This window comes from Pteronotus mesoamericanus, unplaced genomic scaffold, assembly GCF_021234165.1.
Source record: "Pteronotus mesoamericanus isolate MK-2021 breed Mesoamerican mustached bat unplaced genomic scaffold, CSHL_Meso_final contig_657, whole genome shotgun sequence".
Classification (NCBI taxonomy): domain Eukaryota; kingdom Metazoa; phylum Chordata; class Mammalia; order Chiroptera; family Mormoopidae; genus Pteronotus; species Pteronotus mesoamericanus.
Window position 1 is genome coordinate 4,988,771 of NW_026555229.1, and position 26,623 is coordinate 5,015,393.

The window sequence follows — 26,623 nt, forward strand, 5'->3', positions numbered from 1 at the left end:
ATGCTGTGTTTTGCTTATTGCCTCCTCTCAGGTGACACATGATTTTTTGTCTTATAATTTTGTTAATTTGATTAAGGTATCATCTGCCAGTTTCTTCCTTTAAAATTAATGTTTTCTTTTTTTCCCTCTTTGTAATAAGTATTTTATGGGAAGATACTTTGAAACCATGTCACCTTCTATTAATCAGATTTTCAATCTATTTATTTATAACAAAATGAATTTATAAATTCCTGTTTTATTTGATGGGTAATAATCAAATACTATCATTATTTATTTTGATGTTTAAATTCTTCCCTCTTGGGTTTATGAGGTACTTTCAAGCCACTTCGTCTTTTTAGTGTATTCCTATTAGTCTTTGAGCATTTTCTTATTCTTTGGCGTAAAAAGAATTTCATCTTGTACTTTTTTTGCCTCAGCTCTGGAATCAATGATTTCTCCAAGGAGCCCTGGTTTCTTGGTAGAAAATGATATTTAGAAGTCAAGATCGGGGTGTCAAGTGTGCTCATTGTTATTGGAAGGTCATTGCTCCTAGGCCATCCCACCAGACGGGGTAGGAGATATATGTGTATATATGAGCACACATACACATGTATATACACATGTACACTTCTGTCGCTCTTTTAATATTATCTAAATATTTATTTAAAACCGCAAATTCACATTGATCTCTTCAATTCTCGTCTAACACTGCAGGGTTCATTCAGTAGCTTCCTTTTACAATTGTAACTCCTTTTATTGATAGTAAGTTGACTCTTGTTATCCTCAACCTATTTTCTTAATCCCCTTATATGTGACCAATCTCTTCTGTTGTTGCTCTTTCTGATACCCATTATGTGGATGTCATTGTCACCTTACCCAGCCTCCAAAATTCCTTATCAGGCTGCTGCCTCTTCCCTACATGCCTCCACCCTCCACCCCAGTTTGGACACCCTTATCGCTTCAGGCTCTGATAACCTGCGCTAAGTTTGCTCTCCTCACTCCATTTGGACTCCAGCATCCTCTGCAGGGCAACTAAGGCTGCCATATTCATGTATAGGCATCCTCTTTATTCTGCTAGGGCTCTTGACATCCTGCAGTAGATCACTGCTGATCCCCCTACTCCATCTCATGTAGACACCTGTTTGGCTTAGCCTTAACTAAACAGACTACAGATTTGTCATCTTGCAAAACTAAAACTCTGTACTTATTAAACAACTCTCCAGTTTCCTCTCCCTCCAGATTCTGGCAACTGTCATTCATTTTGCTTTGTTTTTGTGAATCTGAGCACTCTAGGCACCTCATATAAATAGAGATAGAATGAATAAGCTTTGCCTGGAGCAGGATAGGAGAAATGAAGAAAAAAAGAAAGGAGAAGAGTAAAATATGGCTGGTGTCAGGCATGTTCAGTTAAAGGGAAGATTGCTATAGCAGTATGTATAGGAAAATGAGTATTCGATGAGTAAAGATAGTCCTTAACTTTAATAAGAAAACTAAATTTATGATATATTTACATAGCTAAAATTGGGCAGAAATGGAGAACATATTAAAACGTAGTGCAGATTCTCAGCTCCTCTTATTCCACTTAACTTGGTAGGTAGAAAGCTGAGTGATGGGGGTTGATTAGATACCATCCTGTATTTTTCTTATGTATAAAATACCCATAACGAGGTTCAAAAAAGATTTACATAGAGAGTGAGGTAAACTGAAGTTCTCTGGACCAGCTGTACTCAAATTCCTATGTGATAGAAAGATCAGGATTTATCTAAACATTATGTTTGGTTTTGGAGTAATTTCATAATCATGGTCTATGGCATAGGGACACTGGTTAATCCAGATCAGGGGCACAAACCTACAGAGACTTTACGCGCTAACTGAGGAAGGCCAAGTGCTTGGGTGTGTCTAGGAGTTGAGAGGAAAATTAGCCAGGCAGATGAAACATAGTATCTACTTGGCAACACAACCAGATTTGTGGAATCAGGGAAGTTTAGGAAGGGCAGGATATACTTTTAGGTAGAAATAGTGATAAAGAGTCTGTGCAGATATTTGGGGAGGTGCAGACAGCACCAGTGAGTTTTAAAAACAGGTGGCAAGGCCCATGTTTCAAGTTTGGGCTCAAAACTGAAACTGGAATACCCAGCAGGGAACTAAAGAAGTCATTCATTCATCTAACCTGTGCTTACTAGTGCCCTCTGCAATAGTCCTATACTCGCATAAGGATTGTTGGAGAGCATCTTAAAACGTAGTGTAGATTCTCAGCTTCTTTTCCTCCACTTAATTTGGTAGGCCTCAAGAATCTGCATGATTAGTGAACATCTCAGTGTTTCTGATGCAAATGTTTCTCTGATCATGCTTTGACAAAATGACTAGTCCATTGTGTCCTGGCCAATGTACCATCCACAGAGGGAATGGGGGAAATACTGTGGCTAGAACCTTGTACATGGGGAACATAGTGAAAAGGAGCTGAGTTAACTGGAATCAAAAGTGAAGGTGGTGATAATCATTTTGCAGTGTGTAAGTGTATTAAACCAACATTTTATACACCTTAAACTTGCACAATGTCAATTATATCTCAGTAATGCTGGAAAAAAAGAATGAAGGCAGAGTGAGGCAAAACCTAATGTCTGAGGCTTGGAATCTTCAAATTCCAGCTGATTTGTTGTAAGTTGGTTTCTGAAAAGAATTTACTTCTAGGATCTGTTTGCAGCTAGAGAAATTAGTGAACTATGAGGGGCAGAAAAATAAGCAAGATATGTCATTTATGTAAGAGGTATATCTAGTAGAAGAAACGTAGCAACATCCCCAACTGTGGTCACTCTAGGTATTTTATAATCACATCACATTACAACTGGTAGTCCTTCCTGGTCCTGAGAAAACATTGTGCATAGTTCTAACTTTTTATTGTTAATATTCAGTGACCCTATCACATGTGTGAAAATAAATAACAGAGTACCTCAACAGTTGTTTTATAGAGCTCTGAGTAGAAGTAATGTCAAGGAATAAAGGAAAAAGTTTGAGGAATCACTGAAGTGTTACCCAAAGCCACAAGGCATAACTGAATGGTAGAGAAAGTTATGATGAAAGATTAGTCTCTTCTACAATTACATGACTGGGGTTGTTCTTTTGAGCAGGGGCTTCATGCTGATCTCAAGTGAGAGACACATAGTCCTAGGCTCTCTCTGACCTTGAGTGGGAGATTCCACCTTAAAAGTTCCTTTTTTTATTTTTAATCTCTGTCCCTTTGATTGTAATCACCATAAGACACAGCATTGTTAAAATAGAGGAAGATGTAATTTAACACAATTAAAAGAAGTAAATGTAAAGATGCTTTCTAGGCCATAAACATGACAGTGGTGAGTTTTGTCCAACAAAACTCTAACACAAAATAATTCACACAGACTTCTGAGGCTTATTGAATAGGTATTCTACCCCTATTTCATAATACTGTTTAAACATATATTGAGTCACACCTGCCATATGCAAGATTTTGGTCTGTCTGCTTTTTTATTTTTTAATTAACATCCAGTAAAATTAACTATTTTTAGTGTATAGGTCTCAGAATTTCAATACATGTTCCAGGATGGGCAAAAGTAGGTTCACAGTTGTTTGTATAAAAAAAAAATGTAGGTTATGATTATCGCAATTGCTTTATTAACTCAAAAGAATGTCACAATGCAACTGTAAACCAACTTTTGTCCACCCCTGTATATATAGATCTATGTAACCACCACCACAGTCAGCATACAGAACAGTTTCATCACCCCCCAATTTCCTTGCACCCTTCCCCTATCCCTAATTTCTAGGAACTATACTCTCTCCCTTTAGTTTTATCTTTTTGAGAATGTCATATAAATGAAATCATACAATATGCAATCTTTTGCTACTGACTTCTTGACTCAGCATAATACCTTTAAGATAGCTTCATCTAAGGTGTGGCATGTATCAATAGTCCATTCTTTTTTATTGCTTAGTTGTATTCTGTTGTATGGATTGTATCACATACTGTATATCCATTTGGGTTGTTTCCAGTTTTTGGTGATTGTAAATAGAGCTGCTATAAATACTTGTGTATAGGTTTTGTATAAACATCAATTTTCATTTCTTTAGGGTAAATATCCAGGAGGGGAATTGCTGGGTCATATGGTAAGTTTATGTTTTGATTTTCTTTAAGATTTTATTTATTTATTTTTTAGAGAGGGGGAAGGGAGGGAGAAAGAGAGGGAGAGAAATATTGATATGCAAGAGATACATCCATTGGTTGCCTCTCACACACCCCCAACTGGGGACCTGGCCTGCAACCTAAGCATGTATCCTGACTGGGACTCAAACCCATGATTTTGCAGTCCACAGGCCAGCACTCAATCCACTGAGCCATACCAGCCAGGGCTTATGTTTAACTTTATAAGAATCTGCCAAAGTACTTTCCAGAGTGGCTGCACTATTTGGCATTCCCGCAAACAACGTATGAGTTTTAGTTGCTCTGCATCCTTGCTAGCACTTGGGATTGTCAGCATTTTTAATTTTATCCACCCTAATAGATGTATAGTTGTATCTCATTGTGGTTTTAATTTGCATTTTCTTAGTGCATGCCTCAGTTCTTGATGACTTTATGAATTGGAATCAAACAAAAGATAATCAGAAGAAGAATCAGAATGATCATGAGAATGAAATGCCTTAAATTTAACATTATATAAACGACTTTTTGTGAATATTTTTAAAAGGAGTTTATGCTAATGAATTTTCATGGTTTTTCAATGAAGTGTAAAGTACTCTGAAATCTATCTACAAAGTTTTCAGTAAGCCCTGTGGCAGTGAGAATGAAAAGAGTGACCTACGCATATTTCTTTTTCTGGTGGCCTTTGGTCTTACATAGAACACTTGTGGCTTTTAATAAACTGAGAAGGTAATAAACTGAGGATATAGGAAAAGAAAAATATCTGGCCATCATATAATTTTTAAAAATAAAGCAGACTAGGTGTGAAACAACTTAACGATCATCTTGATCATGATCAGCATTTACTGATCGCCTATTCCTGGTAGCATAGTTCAGTGGTGTGCCTTCGAATAACTTGCTTATTCAGGGAAATAATTTAGATAAGGAAAGGAGGGCATTCCCTTGAGTAGTGTATTTGTTTGACCCCCTTCTACTTCTTCCTTCATAAATCATTCCAAGCAGCAGTATGTATTATAAGAAGCAAGCCAAATAATTGCTAAATAAATGTTTAGTGTTTATTTTAGTTGGTTATTAACCTGAGGTCAGATTTGTTTAATAAATAAATATTGAAGAGTTGTTATTATTATTATTTTTATACTTTGAACACATACTTGCTGATCATTGGTATGTAACTCCCGTTTTATGAAGCTGAAATGTAATTTTCTTAGTTTTAATGACTGTAGAGGTTTATAGTTATTGAATCTTTGTTTTGAAGTTGTCAGGCATGTCAGAATTAACCAAATTCTCAGTTAGGAAATAGCCTCCCAATTATAGCTTGTTTCCCTGGGAAAATATAGTCTACTTTGAGGCAGTTTCCAATAATATATTGCTGTAGAAATAGATTGTCAAGTGATGACTCAGGTTTAGTGTCCAGTGTAGTTTAGAGAAGGTGACTTAAGTAGAAAAACATTGGCGATCTGTTTTTCGGATTGCAGTTAATCTTAATAACAGTTTATAAGATCTACATCATTCTCCTTAGGAATTTTGTTGAACTTTACAAATTTTAAATGATATGAATTAAAAATGGACAATTTTAAAGTTAGTTAAATGAATTAATGAAAAAGAATCCTGCCTTACCAAATCATGCTTCTAAATGTTTTCATATCCTCCAGTCATATCCCGGTATGGCATTTTGAAAATCAAAATGATTGCTTGAGCTTTTAGCAGAGTTGAGAAACTCTTTTTATTTAGGTATGTGTTATTTTTTTTATTATGGTAGTCCAACATATATAATCCCTTTCTTTGCCCAACACATTCCAACTGCATTAAAAAGCGTTTAAGTATTTTTAAATGTGTTTTACCAATATCTGGTAGAAAAAAATATATCTTTTGAAAGAATTCATGTTAAAAAGAATTAGAAGTGATGTTTATCTCATTTGGACCTGTTTCTCTTTTAATATATCATTTAAGTGTAGGTATATACTATATAAGAATTCATACTATAAGACTAACTGAGACTTTGATTTAAATATGTTATAAGTTATTCATGGAAGCCTGCATAAGATACTACATATTTTTTTCCCCAAAGATGCTTCTTTAAATGGTTCTGTTAAGTGTAAGAATGGTCTGATGATTATCTTTTTAATTAAAATGAGAAATCTTTGTTTAAAGTGGCATTCTTTTTTACGGCCTGTTACAGTCTCTGTAACAATCATTTCTTAAGTCTGAACGTTTTATTTCCAGGAATCCATTTATATAAAACTATGTTTAGACTTAATTAAGGAACGGTTCTTACAAAGCTTGTAAATAGCCAGGAAAAAAGGGACCGAAAATAAAACTGACATTCACATTTAACAAAATGATTGTTACAAGGTATGTAATAAGCTATAAAAATACAATAAATCCCTTTTTATAAGAGTTCATATTTTCTGATCCTTGTTTTCAAGGGTATTTAAGAAAAATATCAAAGCTCTGGAAAGTGACATCTGTTTTGCTGAACAGACTAGTGATAACTTCTTTTGTCTGTAAATGACAATACAGGAGTTCTACCTGTCTTCTTAGTGTGTTTTCCTTGAAATGCCTTGTAATTATTTTAGATTGGAATGTAAATTTTACATTGTGCCATAGTACAAACAAGACCTGGTTCTGTTCCCACTTAACACTACTTCCTAGAAGTCATAAAGCATTGGGCAAGTTGCTTAACGGCTCTGAGTCTCATTTTCCCTCTTCTGGAAAGTGGAGATAATAATCCTCTTCCTACTTCAAAGAGCTGTTGTGAGGATCAAGTGAAATTATAGGTAGTGAAAATATTTTGGAAATTATATAGGACTGTGAGCATCCAAACTTATGTTTTTTAAAATCTCTCTGACTGTGGGTGGAAGTAGCGGTAATAATAAAACAATAATGGTAATGGCAGCAAACTCTTATAACTTAATATGTTATACCATGCAGGAGTCTAGGCACTACATGTATTAACTCATTTGGTCCTCTCACCTTATTAAGCATATATATTATTATCTCTGATTTCCAAATGTGGAAACTAAAGCTCAGAGAGGTTAAGTTATTTCCTCAAGATGACCAATTGGTTTTGAAGAGGAATATGGGTAGTTTCCATCTTTTTTTCAAATCTAGGAAAACTGTGAGAAATGCATAATGGTTAGTCATATACCCCTCACCTGGACTGACCAGTTGTTAACATTTTGCGGCATTTGATTTTTTTCTCTCCATATACAGTTACACTTTTCTTTCTAAATCATTTAAATTGCAGACATCATGATATTTCACCTTTGCTTCAGCATGGATTGTCTAAGAACAAGAGCATCGTCTTTCATAATCATGATGCAAAGTGCCACTTCGGAAATTTAACAGTGATGACATTTTTTAATTTAATATGTAGTCCATATTCAAATTTCTCTGATTGTCCCAGTAATATCATTTACAGCTTTTTAAAAAAACGCACAATCCAATTACATTATATATATTTATATCTCTTTAGTCTCCTTTAATGACACCAGTTCCCTAGTCTTTTTATTTATGAAATTGACATTTTTGAAGAGTCTAAACTACTTTTACAGAATATCTCTCATTTTGATTTGTCTGATTGTTTCTCCATGATTAAATTCAGGTTAAAAAAATTTGGTAGGAATATATGTTATGATTTCTTTCTCAGGGCATTACATCAAGGAGGTACATCATGTCAATTTGTTCTTTTATTGGTGATACTGTTTTATTAAGGTTGTGTTCACCACATTTCTCCATTGTAACGGTGTATTTGTAATTAAAAAGTGCGCAGTGGAGCGAAACTTGGAAATTATAACTATCTTGTTTCCCAACATTGTTTGTCTCAATAGTTCTGGCATGTTTTGATGATGATTCTTCTGTGATAGTTGTAAAATCAGCCTGTTTAGTTTTAGGCAGTTCCAAATCATTTTTTTCTTTCTCCTTGACTTTGAAATGGTGATTGTTTCCGATTTGGGTAAGATATTGTGTAGATGTTACTATTTTTATTTCTTTTATTTTTGCTTTTGAACTTAGATGGATTAAAATGTCTTTTTATGTTATTTTCAAGTTATATGCTTCATAATTATATTTTTAGTGGAAAACACTGCTAGAGCTGCTTAATGAATTGCATTTAGATTTTAAGGGCTTTAATGGTAAACACTGCATCAGAAGATCCTGGAGGGGCGTTGGTGTTTTTCCATTTAGTTGGCATGGGGTGAGCCTGAAAGATGTGCATTTATGACTAGTTTTCAGGTGATGCTGCTGGTTCTGGGACTGTATGTTGAAAAACACTGTGGCTTCTCTAGGCCTTTCAAGCCGGTATCTTACTCAGAGTTATTTGTGCTCTTTTTCTACTTGTTTGTGTTCTCTGGTAGACATGAGAGTACTGTGGATATAGCATAGTGGAATAAGTTGATGTTTGTATTAGTTGGTTTTGGTAAATGTTGGAAAAAATTTGGGAATTGGCTAAATTACTAAATAGGATCTCATTAAACTGGCTAATCCAAAATTGTGTTGTAATGAAAATAGCTATAGGCTATTTTAAAACTTATTGTGGCACTTAGATTTCTTGAATTTTTCTTACTTAAACGCTGTTACCTTAGTTTTGACTAAATTAGATGTCCCCAGTGGTCAGTTTGGGCTTTCACTACTTAAGTGATCTCTGCATACATCCCAGCAACTTGGTTCTGTTAGGTCTGTGCAATCAGTCAATCAAGTGGGATATTTCTTGTCATAGAGATATTTTTACTTCTACAGAATTTGGCCAGTTGGCTCTTCTTCCTTGCTTCCTTCATTAGAAATACCGTAAACATCAGAGAGAAAAGGATAACCTTAATATTTACTTCCCAGACTAAATCACAGCCTTGAAGCAGTTATTTCCTTCTAAATAAAAAGTTTAATTTCACACCTTGATTAGTGCTAGTACAGGCAGGTGGATATTTATTTTATGCAGTTAAACTGATCTGTTTTTGCAAATTACTTGCCAGTGAGTAGAGCTATTATTTCTTATGAGTAGTTGGTAGTAAATTATAGTTCTCATTAGTAAGTTCTGTGTGTATATTTTTTTAAAGTATGTATTTATGAGGTGGAAGTAGGAATTTGTCATCAAATTTGGCCAGACTAGGAGCTGACTAGTAGTTTTTTCAAACACTTGGGGATTGATGCATTTGGACTACCAGCCGCAATTAATTGCATAAAGTGGTAGGAAAGGGTGAGATCTTGTACTCAGAACCTAGAAAGAGCGATGCCAGATGGAAAGACCAAAGAAGAGATTCTCTTTTTTATTGATAAATAAAATACATTGTAGTTAAAATTTGAGTGTTTAGAAAGGTTAAAAAGTAAGAAAATAAACTGAGGGCAAGATACAGAAGATTTTGACATTGGTACTATTGGATTGAATTTTTAATTGCTTAATTGAAGCTGTGAAATTTTAAAATTTTTATTCTAAAGCAAGTCTGACTTTTATTGGACTTGGATTAAGAGAAAATGCAATGATTTAGGAGGAGGCAAAGTTCTATTTCCTTAATAGGTGGGTCAGTTTATTTTGCCTTAAGTAAAATGTCACCGAATTTATGTTGAGTCACAGGCCTTACAAGTCAGAAGGGATGATCTAATTCAAGCTTCATAAACTTTTTTATGTCTTGACTGAAAATGTTTTGTATGTCATGAGATATTCATGCACAACTTAAAGAGGTTCAGAGGTACTTTTTTATCCTTTCCATGGATCCTTGGTTAAGACCCTAATCTAGACCTATTTTAATGTTGTTACATAATGTATTTTAATTAAAAAGCTTTGTTTTTGATAATTATCATTCCACCATAACTAGTTCTGACTTTTAAATATAGATTATATTTATTTATTTTTAAGAGCGAGGGGAAGGGAGGGAGAAAGAAAGGGAGAGAAACATCGACATGAGAGAGAAACATCTGTTGCCTGTTGTACCTACCCCGATGGGGGATGGAACCAACCTGGAGTGGGAATTGAACCAGCGACCTTTAACTTTGCTGGACGACACCCAGCCAACTCTGCCTCATCGGTCAGGGTTGGTTTTGACTGCTTTAATAAGTGTATGACTATCACCCCAGTGTTCATAGCAACACAATTTACAATAGCCAAGTACTGGAAGCAACCTAAGTGCCCATCAGTAAATGAGTGGGAAAAACTATGGTACATTTACACAGTGGAATACTACGCAGCAGAAAGAAGTAACTCTTATCGTTCGTGACAGCATTATGCTAAGCAAAATAAGCCAGGGATGAAGGACAAATACCATATTATCTCACCTACAAGTGGAACCTAATCAACAAAACAAAGCAAGAAAAATATAACCAGCAACATTGAAAGAAGAAACAAATTGACAGTAACTAGAGTGGAAGAGGGAGGGGGGATAATGGGGAAAAGAAGGGGAAGGGTCAAGTCACGGAACGTGTATAAAGGACCGATGGACAAAGCCAAAGTGGGGAAGGATTGAGGGTGGGAGGTGGGGGTGAGTGGGGCAGGGGAAAGTGGGACAACTGTATTTGAACAATAAAATAATAAATTAAAAAATACTGTGTGATTATAAGGTTAAGCTTCATCATAAAACATCATTTTGAGGAGCTAATGAAATTTTGAGTATGTTACTTGGTAGTATTAGGAAAAATGACACAGAAATGACTTGCCTGGTAGTTATCAAAAATCCTACTGGAATGTTCTTTTCTTGATTTTCTCATTCCTAGCTGTCCAGGCAAGCAGCCACAATTTATCCCTATCTTTGATGATGGAATTTTATTTTTTAGGAATGTATGGATAGACACACTTAAATCCTTTGATTGCTATTCTGTTGATATTTCCGGGATCTTTATACTTTCATCAGTTTTATTAAAGAACTACTAATTTGACCAAGCAAATGCCCATCAAGGTCAGTTTACCCTAGTGAGTGCAGTTTACATCTAAGAGCTTTGGGAATGCATGCTTTTCTATCCAGGTCAGCCTTAAACACTGTCAGCATGTTCAGTTACTTACACCTGCAGTTCTGAGAAGACTGGGAAGCATTCATCATCTCTTTTTCTTCATCTTAAGGTATCAACACTGGGAATGCTGCTCACCTACTTAGCTCACTCAAGGAATAGTGGTTCTTGATCATTTTAGATCAATAGTACTCTTGGGGAAAGCACCTTGTTTAGATCATAGAATATGACTTCTTCCTTTTAAACTGGTAAGAGCAGATACTACACTTGATCTTAGCCAAAAGGCGAGAAGCAATGACTTCTTCCTTTAAAAAAAAATGAGCAAATTGAGACCCAAAGGGATCATGTTAGTTGTCCAAGGTTGCAGTTGATGATGGCCAGGATTGGAGACCACATTTACAAAAATGCAAGCCTAGTTGGTGTACTTTTGACTTTCTGTTTTGTTTATGGCTGAGTTTCTGTTTCTTCCACTGGATGTAATGGATAGATGAATTGAAGGCGGGGGGGGGGTGGGTGGGTGTGTGTGTGTGTGTGTGTGTGTGTGTGTGTGTGTGTGTGTGTGTGTACACTTAATTAGTGTTTCTGTGACTTAAGACTTTTTTTACTTTAAGTCATGAAAATATATTTTATACTAGAAACTTAGTAGTTTTGCTTTTTACATTTGTAATTTTAGTCTCTCTAGAATTGATTTTTGTGTTTCACGTAAGGTAGGGATTCCATTTCATTTCTTTTTTTCATATGGGTTTCCAGTGCCCGCCCCTACCCCAGCATCATCTACTGGAAAAATACGTATTCTCAATTGATCTGCAGTGCTACCTCCGTCATAAATCATGTCCTTACTACATGCATTGGTCTGGTTTTGGACTCATTATTCTGTTCTATTTATCTGTTTAGCTCTCCTTGATGAGTACCATATAGTCTTATGTAGCTTTATAATAAGGCTTGATATATGGTAGTGAAGTTCTCATACCTTGTGTTTCTTCAAGAGTGTTTTGGCTCTTCATGGCTTTTTATACCTTTATAAAAACTTTACAGATAACTTGTCAAGGTCAACAAAACAACTAAAGGCAAACAACAATAAACTTATTGGGGCTCAAGTTAATTATTGATAGAAAACAATATGGAGTTATTTCAAAAGTATTTATTTTTGAATGTGTAAAACATGTAACACAGTACAAAATTCAAAAAGTACAAAAGGAGCCCTGGCTGGTGTGGCTCAGTGGATTGAGTGCTGGCCTGAGAACCAAAGGGTTGCCGGTTCAATTCCCAGGCAGGGCACATGCCTGGGTTGTGGGCCAGGTCCCCACTGGTGGTGCACGAGAGCCAACCATACACTGATGTTTCTCTCTCTCTCTTTCTTCCTCCCTTTCTCCCTCTAAAAATAAATTAAATCTTTTAAAAATTTTTTAAAATTTTTATTTTTTTAAATTTTGAAACTTTTATTTTTTCAAAATTTATAAATCATGTTTATTTTATTACAGTTGTCTCAGTTTTTCCCCTTCCCCCCCATCCCTCCCTCACCCCCCCACTCCCACAGTCAATTCCCACTCTGTTGTTCATGTCCATGGGTCATTTATATATGTTTTTTGTCTAGTCTCTTCCCCTTATTTCCACCATTGTCCTCTTTCCCCATCCCTTCTGGTCACTTTCAACCTGCTCCATGTTTCCATGTCTACGGTTTATTTTGTTCGTTAGTTTATTTTGTTGAATAGGGTCCACTTATAGGTGAGATCATATGGTATTTGTCTTTCATCTACTGGCTTATTTCACTTAGCTTAATATTCTCCAGTTCCATCCATGTTGTCGCAAAAGGTAGGAGATCCATCTCTCTCTCTCTTCCTTCCGTCCTCTCTGTCTCTCCCTTTCTTTCTTTCTTTCTTTCTTTCTTTCTTTCTTTCTTTCTTTCTTTCTTTCTTTCTTTCATGCAGATTGATTTTATTTTAAAAATAAATTTTTTTTAATAAAGTTGAGACATCCTTTAAAAAGTACAATAGGATATATAGTGGAAGAATATCTTTTACTAATTTTCATGTATTTGTTTATTTTATTGGTTATACTATTCCCAATTTTCCCCCTTTGCCCCACTGTACCCAGCACCCGCCACTCCCTCTGGCCATCCCCCCGCCCCTGCCTTTATTCATGGCCATGGGTCATGCAGTTAGGTTCTTTGGTAACTCCAAATCCTATACTTGCTCTTAACATCCCCCTGCCTCTTCTGTAACTACCAACTTTTACTTCTTTATCCCGCCCCCCATTCTCCCAGAATCCCCTCCCCACTGGCCACCATCCCAGTGTTCTCCATATCTGTGATTCTGTTTCTGTTCTGCTTGTTGGCTTAGTTTGTCTTTTAGATTCAATTGTTGATAGTTATGTATGTATTGCTATTTTAATGTTCATAGTTTTTTTTCTTCTTTTTCTTAAATAAGCCCATTTAACATTTCCTATAATAATGGTTTGGTGACAATGAACTGCTTTTAGTTTTACCTTGTCTGGGGAGCACTTGATCTGCCCTTCAATTCTAAATGATAGCTTTGCTGGATAGAGTAACCTAGGTTGTGTAGGTCCTTGCTTTGATTTCGTCACTTTGAATACTTCTTGCCAGTCCATTCTAATTTCTTTTGAGAAATTAGCTGATAGTCTTACAGGAACTGCTTTGTAGGTAATTGTCCGCTTTTCTTGCACTCCTTTTAAGATTCTCTCTTTATTGTTAACCTTTGGCATTTTAATTATGATGTGTCTTGGTGTGGTCCTCTTTGCATCCATTTTGTTTGGTACTCTGTGCTTCCTGGACTTGCATGTCTGTTTCCTTCACCAAATTAAGGAAGTTAATCTTTCATTATTTTTTTTAAATAGGTTTACAGTTTCTTGCTCTTCCTCTTCTCCTTCTGGCACTCCCACGATGTGAATGTTGAACCTCTTGAAGTTGTCTCAGATGCTGCTTACACTATACTTGATTTTTTGGTTTCTTTTTTCTGCTTGCTGTACTGACTGGATGTCTTTTTCTTCCTTATGTTCCAAATCATTGATTTGATTCTTGGCTTCATCCACTCCACTGTTAATTCCCTATAAATTGTTCTTTATTTCAATTAGTGGCTCTTTCATTTCTGATTGGATCCTCTTTATGCAGTTGAAGTATGCACTGAGTTCCTTGAGCATCCATAAAACCAGTGTTTTGAAGTTTGGGGCCCCTTGGTGTAAGCTATAGAGCAATCTGCAGGTGGTTGCTGCTAGTGCTGGGTCTGGGGCCGTCCAGCGAGAGGTACAGGGAGGGTTGGGGGGCTGGGCTCAGCTATTTCTTGTTTTAGTGGATTTAGAAAGATTTGAAGCCTGCACCTAGCTCAGTCCTTCATTTGGGTGGGCCTGTAAATTGGATAGGGTGGGCTCTTAGCTAATCGTCAGGACAGGGCTTAGCACGTGAACCAGGTTGAGAGACTCAGCTGTGGTGCTGCTTCCTATGTGGCTTTGTGTTGGGGAGGGCTCATAAAAGGTACGATGGCTTCTGTATGCAGTTCTGCCCGGGAGGAAGCCGGAGCTGTACCCCAGCTCTCACCGTGATGCCAGAGTGATGCCAGACACTTCAGTTCTTCCCTGTATGCCACTTGTGCCCTTCATGGTGCTACCCCGGTATGGGAGCCCAGATGGGAGTAAGTCTGAGTAAGTCCATGTGGGGGACCGGTAAGGGAAGACACCTGTGAATCCTGCAGTTTCTTTTGTCAACCCACCCCCCACTGGTTTTTACAGCCAGAAGATACGGAGACTTAATCTCCCTGGCACTGCAACCTTGGGGTGGGTGGTCTGGTGTGGGGCTGGGATCCCTCGATCTGGAGATATCCCTCCCAAATTTTTACCCACCACATGTGGGTATGGGACCTGCCCATTCCACGTCTGCACCCCTCCTATCAGTTTGGATGGATGTGGTTTCTTTAATTCCATAGTTGTCAGACTTTCAACTCGATGTCCAACGATTCTGAGTGATAGTTCTATATTTTAACTTAGAAATTTTACTTTTGGTAAAGTTTTAATAAAAATTTCCTGAAGCTACTCTGTATATAATCAATTTGTTTTTTTAAAACATTCTTATTTATTGATTTGAGAGAGAAACATCAATTTGTTGTTCGGATTATGCATTTGTTTGTTGTTTCTTTTATGTGCCCTGACTGGGGATCGAACCCACAACTGTGGTGTATTGGGATGAAATTAACCAACTGAGCTCTATGGCCAGGGCTTAATCAGTATTTCTTAATATAGCATACAATCTTATTTTCTTTTAAAACAACTTGTAGAGATTACTTTTTATCCTATGGTAACCACAGCTCCTGCCTCTGATTCCAATATTGGAGCCCTTGAGTTACACTAGATGTGAAACAATTTTATTTGAAGCCCTTGGAACATATTTTTGGATTAGAAAAGTGATCATCACAAGAAATGTATTCAAGTGGGAAAACTACTTTTTTGAGATTTATTTCTTCAGAATATATAAAATTTGGTCATTTTTGGAACTAAAGACCCAATTTACTAGCAAGGGGAGTTCATAGTACTAAAATATAGTACTGTCCACATATAAAAGTAACTTTTTGAGTGTTTTAGGTTAATAAATTGTCCCTGAATCAACTGTTACGATTAATACCAAATGGAAAATTATCTTTGTTTCTCTGGATGATTTCAGCTCTCATAGTTCAGGCATCACCAAGTGCTCCTCGTGCATCAGGTGTAAGTTGGAGCTGATTAGACTCTTTACAAAAATGGCAAAGTTGGCATATGTTGTAGTTCGATAAATTATTTTAAAAATAAATCCAAATTATCTCAATTGTTGCTTTGATATACTGGCTTTGGTTTACCTTTTTCAAGTATGGTTCATTTAATATTGTTTTTTACCTTGTAAGGTGACTAATGAAAGTCTTGTGCAAGGAATTAGAGAAGTGTCAGTTGACAGTTTATTATTAAGGTTATATCCTTAAATTCTGGGCACACTCTAATTTTTTGCAGTATGCTGAAACAAAATAGAATGTGCAGGAGGGGCTCCACTGCCCACTACTTTGTGTTGTGGAACTCCCAGTCTTCCACTGGATCACTTGGTGCATACTTGACACTTGACCATATATTATCACATGAAATGAGGGAACCAGTGTCAATCTATATCATAAAAAATCAGAAAACAAGTTTTTTTTCTAATTTGAATAAGTTTTTTTTCCCCCCTGTACTCCAAAGGATCATCTTGCCTACCTCCTGGCATATGCACACCCCACTTTGGAAGATGCGTTGTGGCAGAATTGAGTTCTTTGCCTTTTCTCACATTCTCTTCAAATTTCATATATCATTGATAGACACTTAAATGAGAAAACAAATACTTAGAACAAGTTTGGCCCGTGTAATGTAAACTTCTTACACTGTATATCATACCTTTAAAAACTCAGTGCATGCTCAGAAATCTGTACATAGGCCTTCCTTCGTTTCAAAGGTTTAGGAACCAAATTTAAGACTCCATAGAATATGCACATTGTTTAGCTGCACAAAAGGAGATATTTTCATTTCAATTCTGCTTGAAAGAACGTAATATTTTTGTAGCGCTAGAGATGGAGATCTGTGACTAAGGGTATATTAATATTTCATAGTAAATAAGAGGACTCTAATTGTTTTCTAAAAAGGTAATGATTTGGAAAAGTTATTTAGATTGGTTTAAGTAGCAGTAAATTTTTTTTTAAATTTAGAATTGAATCTTTTCAGATCCAATACCAATGACTGATATAATGAATCTTTTACGATCACTGTATTGTATCTTGGAGCATGAGAATGCATATAGGTCTCTGTCTCTGTCTCTCTCTGAAATTCTTACCCCTCAGAATCATGGAAGAAGTAACCTTTTGCATTATGCAGCTGCCTGGGCCGATGGTTTTCACTGTTTTTATTAGGGACACTAGTTTATTCTTGTGATCAGAGTTTTTGTCTGTTTAAAGACTCAATTATCTATTATAGTATCAAAGGTAAAGCTAAAAGCTGGCTTTTTCCCCAATCTCCTCATTACCACAAAATACACAGATTCCCTAGTTATGAATAAAACAAAAGCAAACTACCTCTTAACCTTAGGAGCAGAGAGGAGAAATAAGTAAAGCCCTAGCCCAGAGAGGGTAAGGGTTAAAATTCTCACCACTCTGAACAGGGTATAATACTCTTGATAAGAGTGGTAGGGACTTGCCCCAGGAGCTTGCAAGTCCCTGTGGAGTATATGGCTAGACATATTAGATCAGGGCAGGAATAGCAATTCCACCAGTGAGTTTCAGCAGGTGCAAAAGCAGTAGCACGGATATGAATGCATGTGGACTCACAGCCAACTGCTCCATAGATGAAGTCAGAGGCTTTCTTTTAAGGAATATTCTGGATGAGTCATAACTGTTACCAAGAATGCTAGGCTGCACATGCAAAGATAATTCACCAGTTCTGTCAGAATGCATCACAGAAATCCAGTCTTGAGACTTACATGATTCCATGAGCATTAGTACCTAAATTCACATTATTGCTCTGTAATAAAATTGCATCATCATACTGGAATCTACGGGCTTGAGCTTATTTAGAAGTCATTGCAAGGTGGCATTTGCTTGAGGAGTTTAGGCCTTACAAAGGGGGATTTTCCTGAGGTTCCCTACCAATACAACAAACTAAGGAAAGGAGAAAGCAGGATTGGAGAGGGTTGGGCTTTTGTATATGATTTCAGCCCAGTGTGTTTGTATAATCTTGATGTAAGGGTCTAGCTAGGTTGCCTAGGTTTTGAATATATTTTGTCCTAGTCTCGCCCCTTTTCTTTCAACACCCTCTGTGCTGCTGTTCCGCCTCTCAACCTCTCATCTACGTAGTGTAACCATCCTTCTGCTCCAGTTGCTTGGAGTTCCTCATTTTCCTGTATGGAAAGGAATCTGAAGAAAAGATCTTGATCCAGTCATTATTTTTGCCCTGAACATTTGCAGACCCTTTCTTCTTACAGTCTTTTAAAAAGTGGCTAAAATACAAATTTTGAATTGTTATTTCAGAGTTTGGAATACTAGTGAATTTTTTTCAAAAAATGTACTTAAGAAAATGATCGTGTTTTAAAAGACCTTAAGTTTTCTTTTGATCTTCAGGTTTGGTTAAATAAGTCATATTTTTCAATTCATTGCAACCACAAAATTTATTAAATTATCTCAGTTGTGATTAAAATTAAAATGTCTTGTTATATTACTATGTGAAAACTAGTTCTATGCTGTAAAAATACTATAATATTATAAATAATCTTTTTTATGCCTTTAGGGAACTAGGGGGGTTTAGTAATATTTGCACATTTTCTCCTCAGGTAGTAATATTATCATGTTTTGTTTGTAAGCAATAAATAGGTATATATATTTATAGGTATTTATACTATGGGAGAGATTTTTAATGTATCTTTATCAGCTGAACAAAGGGCGAAAGGATCTGACTTAGTGATTTAAACTATTAAATTAAGATAACCTTTTGCATATACAAAATCCTGTTATAGCAAATACTGGTAAAACAAAGGGTTGTAAAAACTGAGAGGGTTTTTGGTTTGTTTTTTTTTTGAACACTTTCACATCTCCACATGAATGGTCTTACTACTGGATATGGTGATCCAGGACTCAAAATATTTTTTAGGTTTTATGCTACTGACTTAGAACAATAAATGCTTTTCTTTTATCTTTCCTATGAATGTGAATTTTTATACTCATTTTATATTATAAAAATTTTTGAACTGTATAAACTTAATAGGATTCTACCGCCATGGAAAACCTTGAATAAAGTATAAAAATATTTAAATGAAGTTTACCCAGTATAAAGCCCACTATTTTGCAATGCGGTATTTCTAACAATGTGGGATAGAACTATCTTCATTCTTGATTGTTCTACGTTGAACAGGTATTAGTGGACATTTTCCCATGGCTCATAATCATCATGGTTATTGCTATCTTCTGTTTGGGGAAATCTGTACAACGATCATTCACTACTAATGGTTAGACAGTCTTTAGATTTTAGCAGATACCAGGGTTTTTTTTTAGTGTTGTTTGTTTTTGTATGATGAAAGTACCTATCAAAGTAACTCTTCCCTCAAAATATTTAAAATTGGGTATCATGTTATTTAAATAAATTCTTATATAAATTCTATTACTTACTTTATTCCTGGGGAAATCCAGTGTCCCCAAGAATACAATCCTAAAATAAAGTTGATACATATTGGAGAAAGGCAGAATGATTGTGTTGTTATGGCAACTCAAATGGGGAAAATGAAAACAGCACAGATAAACTGCATCCTGTTGTTATAGCAACCATAGTTGTGAAAATGATTAAAGCTGGTCTAGAAAGGATGTATTTCAGCTTTAGTCCATTGAAAGTAAATAGTGTAAGAAAAGACAGAAAGAATTGGTTTTAGACAAAAGTTAAATCCCTCTGGCACCACAGGTTGCTAGTACCACGCCATATATGCAGACAGATTTCTGTCCTTTCTAATTATATTTCAACTCAGTTTTATTCCCTCAGATTATAATGATGGTATGAAGGAAAGGAAAATGTATTGAATAATAACTATATGAAAATCTTGTGAATAAAGATCTTTTGGTAATAAATTTAGAAAGAAATTGCAGTTACAAAATTTTGTTACTGAAAATGTCTTTAAAAGAACAGTAGAATGTTTCCTTTTTCTCCTCTTTCCTTTACCCTCATTTTTCAGTGCTTTATTTTCATTCTTTTCCATAACCTCTTTCTGTATCATCTTAGTCTTAAGTGTTGAATTGCAATCTAAACACCTAATGTCATGGCAGTTTGTGAAACTATCAAGTGCAGCATAATGATTGCAGATGAACAGATGGATTTGATGATAAATGAAAAGTATCCAGTAGGTGTGAAGAAATTTATTTTAGCCGTATCTCTAAAACTTTCTCTGTAATCAAAGATTCTTAGTTGTTATTTTAAATGCCATTATATTTTCCCCCAATTTCTACTTGCCCACCATAGCAAAATATTTCATCCCAGTGGAGTGGAGACATGTTAGAAATAAACCTGATGAAAGCCATGCTCTTTGTTCAGCATCTGGCTGCTTGCACAGGTTTTTGTGGTAATGGAATCAGCATCTCTGTATTAGAGTATTGATCTGCTGCTTGGTAGATACTGTGTAAAAGAAGTATCTCTAACAATGTATTAAAGTGGTTTAAGAGCAGTTTATGTTACAAATGAGGTGGAGGAAGATGGAGTTCTGCAAGACTGGACACATGCTATAAATATCCATAAAACTGAGGAGGTTTTCTAAAAACTGTGGTCTTGAAATTCCCATATTTTCTTCCACATTTATTGCAAATAGTTGATCATTACCAGAGCATGACTACACTAATGCCATTACCCTTTTGCCCTTTAGTAGATAGAGATTTTTATGCTTAACGTTCTCATATTGTAGTTGAAAACTGTGGTGCAAATATAAGTCAGGTATGAGAGATAATATTGATTGTCCATAAGAACAGTGTTTTAAAGTAATCATTAAATATTTTTAAGTCAAAATCCAAATACTAATGTTGATTTAAATATAAGTGACTTTCATAAATGGGCTCCTCCCTTTAAACATAGCCCAATTTTGCCTGACCGACCAAAAACTGTCCTTTCAGAGAGGCATAGGGAAGAAACCTCTTTAAAAAGTAGAAAAATATAGGGGAAGGGAAGGGAGAAAAATATAGGGGGAAGTTTTTCGTTTTATTTTGAAAAATTTGTAAAATATTTATCCCTTTCTGATCCAATTTAGTAGTAGTAGGTTATATCTGGCTCATGGCTTAGATCAGACATACTCTTAAATGGTTCAGATACCCAGCAAACACTTCAAAAATTTCATCAATAAGTTAGCTTACATTTTGTAAAGGAGTTTGAAAATGAAAGCTGATCCTAAGTGCCCATGTCCTGTTGTGCCTAGATGTAGCACCAGTGAGATATAATAATGCATGGATTTAAATCTCCTTTTCTCCTAAGTTTTCTTGGAAGAGTTTTTAAGGCTAGTTTGTACATCAGTAAAAATGTTTAATATTAAAATCTGATACACTGATTTTTAGACTGGTGTCTAAAAGTGGGCAGTATCAACATGGATGGAAGTGGAGAATATTAAGATAAGTGAAATAAGCCAGTTGATGAAAGACAATTACCATATGATCTCACCTATAAGTGGACTCTATTCAACAAAATAAACTAACGAACAAAATAAACCACTGGCATGGCAACATGGAGCAGACTGAAAGTGACCAGTGGGGATGGGCAAAGAGGACAATGGCGGAAAGAAGGGGAAGGGACTAGACAAGGAACATGTATGAATGACCCACGGACATGGACAACAGAGTGGGAATTGACTGTGGGAGTGGGGGATGGGGGTGGGATGGGTGGAGGGGGGTAAAGGGGGAAAAATTGAGACAACTGTAATAGAATAAACATGATTTATAAATAAAAAATAATAATAAAATAAAAGTGGGCAGTATCATCAGGTTGTGTGCATTTCCTAGTTTGTACCTTGGTTTGTGATAAATTGGATTGTAAGATCCAGGTACTTTATTTTCCTGGAAGAAAAAAAATTATTAGGCATACTCATCTCTCCCCATTTCACAATTTCTTGTCACATTTCACTTGCTTCAGAAATATTCATTTTAGATCTTTCTTGTGACTATGTAACTCTTAATACTGATGTCCTGAGAGAAAGGAGAATTTCTTATCTAACCTATATAATAACCATACCATCACAGAAAATAACCTCACAATATATCAAGCAATCAAATAGCCAATAAACCTATTCTCCTGCTACATTCCATAAACTGGATGAGGAGGGTAGATAATGTTCATTTTTGTTACTTACCAGGGAACATGACACTTGATCTTTGAAATGGTTATTTATTTCATATATTGTATCTGCCAATCAGCCAGCCATTTGCAAATAGCGAAGTAACACACTGCTGAAAATGAGTTTCTTCTCTGCTGGTCTGCGGTACGCAGGAAGTCAGATGTAATATGGTTCCATTTATTTATGTAGGCATTTATTCTCTTTCTAATGAGCAAGTAATTTTCTTTTCTCTACTCCTACACAAAAGTTAAATTAAGGAGTACCCAAGAGGGCTGGGATACTTGGTTTGCACTCCTTGAAATACTGTTTGATACCAGGGGATCCTTTCATGAGCAGAATTTCCCTCTCAGTGAAGAAGAAAGCTCCAGATAGCTCTTCTGTTTGAACTCATTGTTAGAGCAAACATCTGTAGAAAGGGGGATGATCCAGAAGCCTAAGGTGGAGATTTGTCTCCTTTACCTCTGCTCTGCCACTCAAAGGATTTTACTCTCTGGTTTCTTTTGCTCTTTTTGCCTGTGAAATGAGGAACAAGGACTGTGCTCGCTCATATACCAGCCAGCCTGCCTTACTTAATATGTGGATTCTTAACATGACACTGGCTTCTACTGAGTCATACTAACTGCTGTGAACAAATGTGTAAATTCATACTGGGGGAAAAAAAGGTGTTTCAAATGTCTTTCATCAAAATGGAAGATTGCTTCAACTTCTATTTACTCTTCTAGTTACAACCAAGCTTTCTTTTTTTTCTCTCTTCTTCTCCACTCCCTTCCCCCCTCCACACCTTCCCTTCCTGTCTTTTCTCTTCCCGTTCCTTTCTCTCCCCTTTTCTCTCTTCCCTTCTGTTCTCAGAAATACATAATGCCTATAGATCATTGGGACAGAATAGAGAGCCCAGAAATAAACCCACACCTTTATAGTCAATTAATGTTAGGCAGAGGAAGCAAGCGCATGCAGTAGGCTAAAGACAGTTTATTTAATAAATGGTGTTGGGAAAATTAGACAGGTATGTGCAGAAAAAATGAAATTAGACCACCTTCTTATACCACACACCAGAATAAATTCAAAATGGATCAAAGACTTAAATGTTAGACACAAAACCATAAAAATCATAGAAGAAAATATAGGCAGCAAAATCTAAGACATTGCTCATACCAATATTTTATCATCTATATCTCCCCAGCCAAGGGAACAAAATAAAAAAAAATAAACAAATAGGACTACCTCAAACTAAAGTTTTTGCACAGCAGAGGAAATCATCAACAAAATAAAAAGATGACCCACAGAGTGGGAGAACATTTTCGCTGATACATCTGGTAAGGGGTTAACATCCAAAATTTATAAAGACCTTACAAAACTCAACACCAAAAAAACCAAATAGCCCAATTAAAAAATGGGCAAAGGGCCTGAGTAGACACTTCTCCAAAGAGGACATACAGTTGGCCAATAGACATAAGAAAAGATGCTCAATGTCACTTAATCATCAGAGAAATGCGAATTAAAACCACAATGAGATATCTCACACCTGTCAGAGTGGCTAACATCAATAAATCAACAAACAACAAGTGCTGGTGGAGATGTGGAGAAAGGGGAACCCTTCTGCACTGTTGGTAGAAAAGCAGATTGGTGCAGCCGCTGTGGAAAGCAGTATGGAGAGATACTGCAAAAAATTAATGGATCTGCCTTTCAACCCAGCTATCCCACTTCTGGGAACATATCTTAAGGAACCCAAAACACTAATTTGAAAGAACATAAGCACTCCTGTGTTCACTGCAGTGCTATTTACAGTTGCCAGGATATGGAAGCAACCCAAGTGTCCAGCAGTAGATGAGTGGGTAAAACAAACAAGGGGCATTTACACAATGGAATACTACTTGGCCATAAAAAAGAAAATTTTACCCTTTTCAACAATATGGATGGACCTGGTGAACATTATGCTAAGTGAAATAAGCCAGAGAAAGACAAACACCATCTGATTTCACTCATATGTGGAATCTAACAAACAAACTGGACTAACAAGGAAAATGGGACAGGCTCACAGAAATGTGAGAGCAGGATGAGAGCCGTGAGAGGATGGAGGGGGTTAGGGCGTGGAGGGATCGAGGAAAAGGGACTCAAGGACATGGGCAACAGTGTGGTGATTGCAGGGGCGGGGGGATCTTAGAGGACCAAATGGTCATGGGGAAAATATAATAAAGAATTTAAATACAATAAAAAGGAGGAAAATATACAATGCTTAATCCTGCCAATAGGCACTGTGATTATTTAAATTTGTGTATAGGCCAAACCCACATCATCACAAATTGTTGTATAACCCCATGATTCCCAGGCCTCAGCTGGTGGCCTAGTTATTTCAAATAATATTTAATGCAATAAATTCTAGGGCAATAAAAGAATTTAGACAGTTCCTTAGATCGTATTGCAATGGGATTTGACTTGATTTTAATAAAGCGAAATTCCAGTATAGCCAAATAATTTCTTTGTGGCATGATTTAAAAGGTCTTTAAGTACAGGTATAGGAAATCGAACTTGTAAAACCTAATCTAAGATAATTGCAGTTTTACTCTTTACCAAGTAAATGAGAACTTCAAAAATACAGGAATTCTCTTTACTTAGCATAAGGTGATTTTTAATAATGGAGCAAAGAAAATGTAAGTGAACATCCTTACTTTCTGTTCTGTTATGGGGAGAATAAAGATACCACCTGGCTTATGCATAAATTTGTTTACTAAGTTGGTTCATTTCCTGTAGATGGGTATTAAAAATGACTTTTTTGGTACAGAAAACATGTGGCATCTATGTATTATTATTATGCTCTGCTGCCTGCTAATGTTGAATATTTTATGATTTTTTTAAAAAAATTGTTATTTTTTTCAAATGCAACAATCTTACAGTAAAATCAGCCATAGGCCAAATATTTAGAACTTATTATATTGATACCAATGAAAGAAAAATAAAACACAAGTATTTGGTAATTAGAAAACCAGAATATCAATTTTAGAAAAATTGTTCATCATCTAATACTCTGGAGTTCTTATCTCAAGCCAGTGACTTTTAAGATCTTTTGTTTTCTGTACTGAAGCAGAATAGAGAAAATGTTTTTATAGAAAGTTATGAAAAAAGTCTATGTATTAATTTGCTTTGGGTCATTCTAGTCTCTCTGGTAAATTCATAATTAGGAAGGCCTTTTTAAGACTGTTCTAGTCTCACAGGTACGTAGCTACTGCATATCTGGTAAATCTAAATTCATATGTTAGGAGGTTATGTTTTTTTAAAGCATATTATTTACACAATTCACTGGAATGGCTCCTTTGGAAGTTGGGTGGCTCTCTTATGTAATTATGTACTTAGTAACCCTGTGCTACACAGCAGTAGAAATTCAAGTAAGAATAATTTACTGCTTATGCATAGTTATTAGAATTTTAAAGCATTTGTTTGTTCAAAATTCTAGTTTATCAGAGTGTTATATTTGACTAATTGCATACTTAATAAATAATAACGAACAAATTTATTTTAGAAAGCAGCCAAATTTGAATTTTAATTGTTTTAAATAAGCATCAGGAGCTGCTTCTTTCTTTCCCCCTTCTCCTTATTGTTTAAAGGGATTTCCATTGCCATAGTCAAGATTTTGTGGTGAACCTAATAATTCTATAGAAAAATCCATACTAGAATTATTATAGATGGATGTAAATCACAGAATTGTTGAATTCTATTGTTGCAGGGGACTGTTAGAAATATTTTAATCTACTCCATTTTACTAGTGAAGAGGCAGAGTTGCATTGAATAGTTACTGCTCAAGATCTTACCATTGGTTTGAGGACAAGTCTTCATGAGAACCTGATGTCTTAACTCCTGGATTGGTGGCATACCTCCTCTTTGTTGTCATAATTCAGCAGTTCATTTCACCAGGGATTTCTTGAACTCTTCTGCATCTAGAGATTATAAAAATAGTGTGTTTTTATAGTTTAACAGTAATGTCAACCTAGTGATATTTCACATTTTAATTCTGATTTATCTGGTGTTTTCCAGTGATTTTAAATGTTAACATGTGGCGGCTAAACCTTTACATCTAATTTTCTACTAGATTATAACCTCCTTAAACACAAGGGTTCATTTAGTTCTCATAAAGTTAATTCAGTTTCTTTCTTTTTTGAAGGCTTATATTAAAAAAAATTTTTTTGAGTATTGATGGTGTTGTTAGAATAAGTGTCGCTCTCTAGGGTGTCTACTCTGGGGATAATACTCATTTTAGAATTATACTTCTGTCTTCATCAAGTACTGTTGATTTCAGGTAATAGATTGCCTCATTCTCCCCTTAAGCAAGAGGGGGCAACTATTTTAAGGATCCAGAGATAGCCCATTGAACTAAAGGGACAATGTACAGTCAGGCACCACAAAGACATGGACCTAGGCATTGGAACACCTTGAGAACTGAAGGCATTCACCTTGCATTCCTGGGATCAGTTCTACTTGGTCATGGCATATAATCCTTTTTATGTTACTGGATTTTATTTGCTCATATTTTGTTTAGGATGTTTGCCTGTGTATTGTTTTTTATGATTTTATTTATTATTTAGAGAGAGTGGAAGGGAGGGAGAAAGAGAGGGAGAGAAACATTGGCCATTCGCCTCTCACTCCCCTTCATCCTGGGCACCTGGCCCACAACCCAGGCACGCGCCTTGACTGGGAATCAACCAGCAACCTTT

At 35.9% G+C, this 26,623-nt stretch overlaps 1 protein-coding gene and 1 pseudogene across 4 annotated transcripts in view; one reads left to right on the forward strand and one right to left on the reverse strand.

Moving 5' to 3' along the window:
- The window catches only part of BTRC (beta-transducin repeat containing E3 ubiquitin protein ligase), a 175,488-nt gene that overhangs the window by 13,374 nt on the left and 135,491 nt on the right, over positions 1 to 26,623 (forward strand). The window contains exon 2 of one of the 4 annotated variants that reach the window (XM_054581387.1): positions 4,084 to 4,119. The exons of the other annotated variants lie outside the window; for them this stretch is intronic. Coding sequence (XP_054437362.1) covers positions 4,084 to 4,119 — 36 coding nt within the window. The remainder of the gene's footprint in view (positions 1 to 4,083; positions 4,120 to 26,623) is intronic. 4 annotated transcript variants of the gene reach the window in all.
- Positions 11,275 to 11,376, reverse strand: LOC129077363 (uncharacterized; annotated as a pseudogene).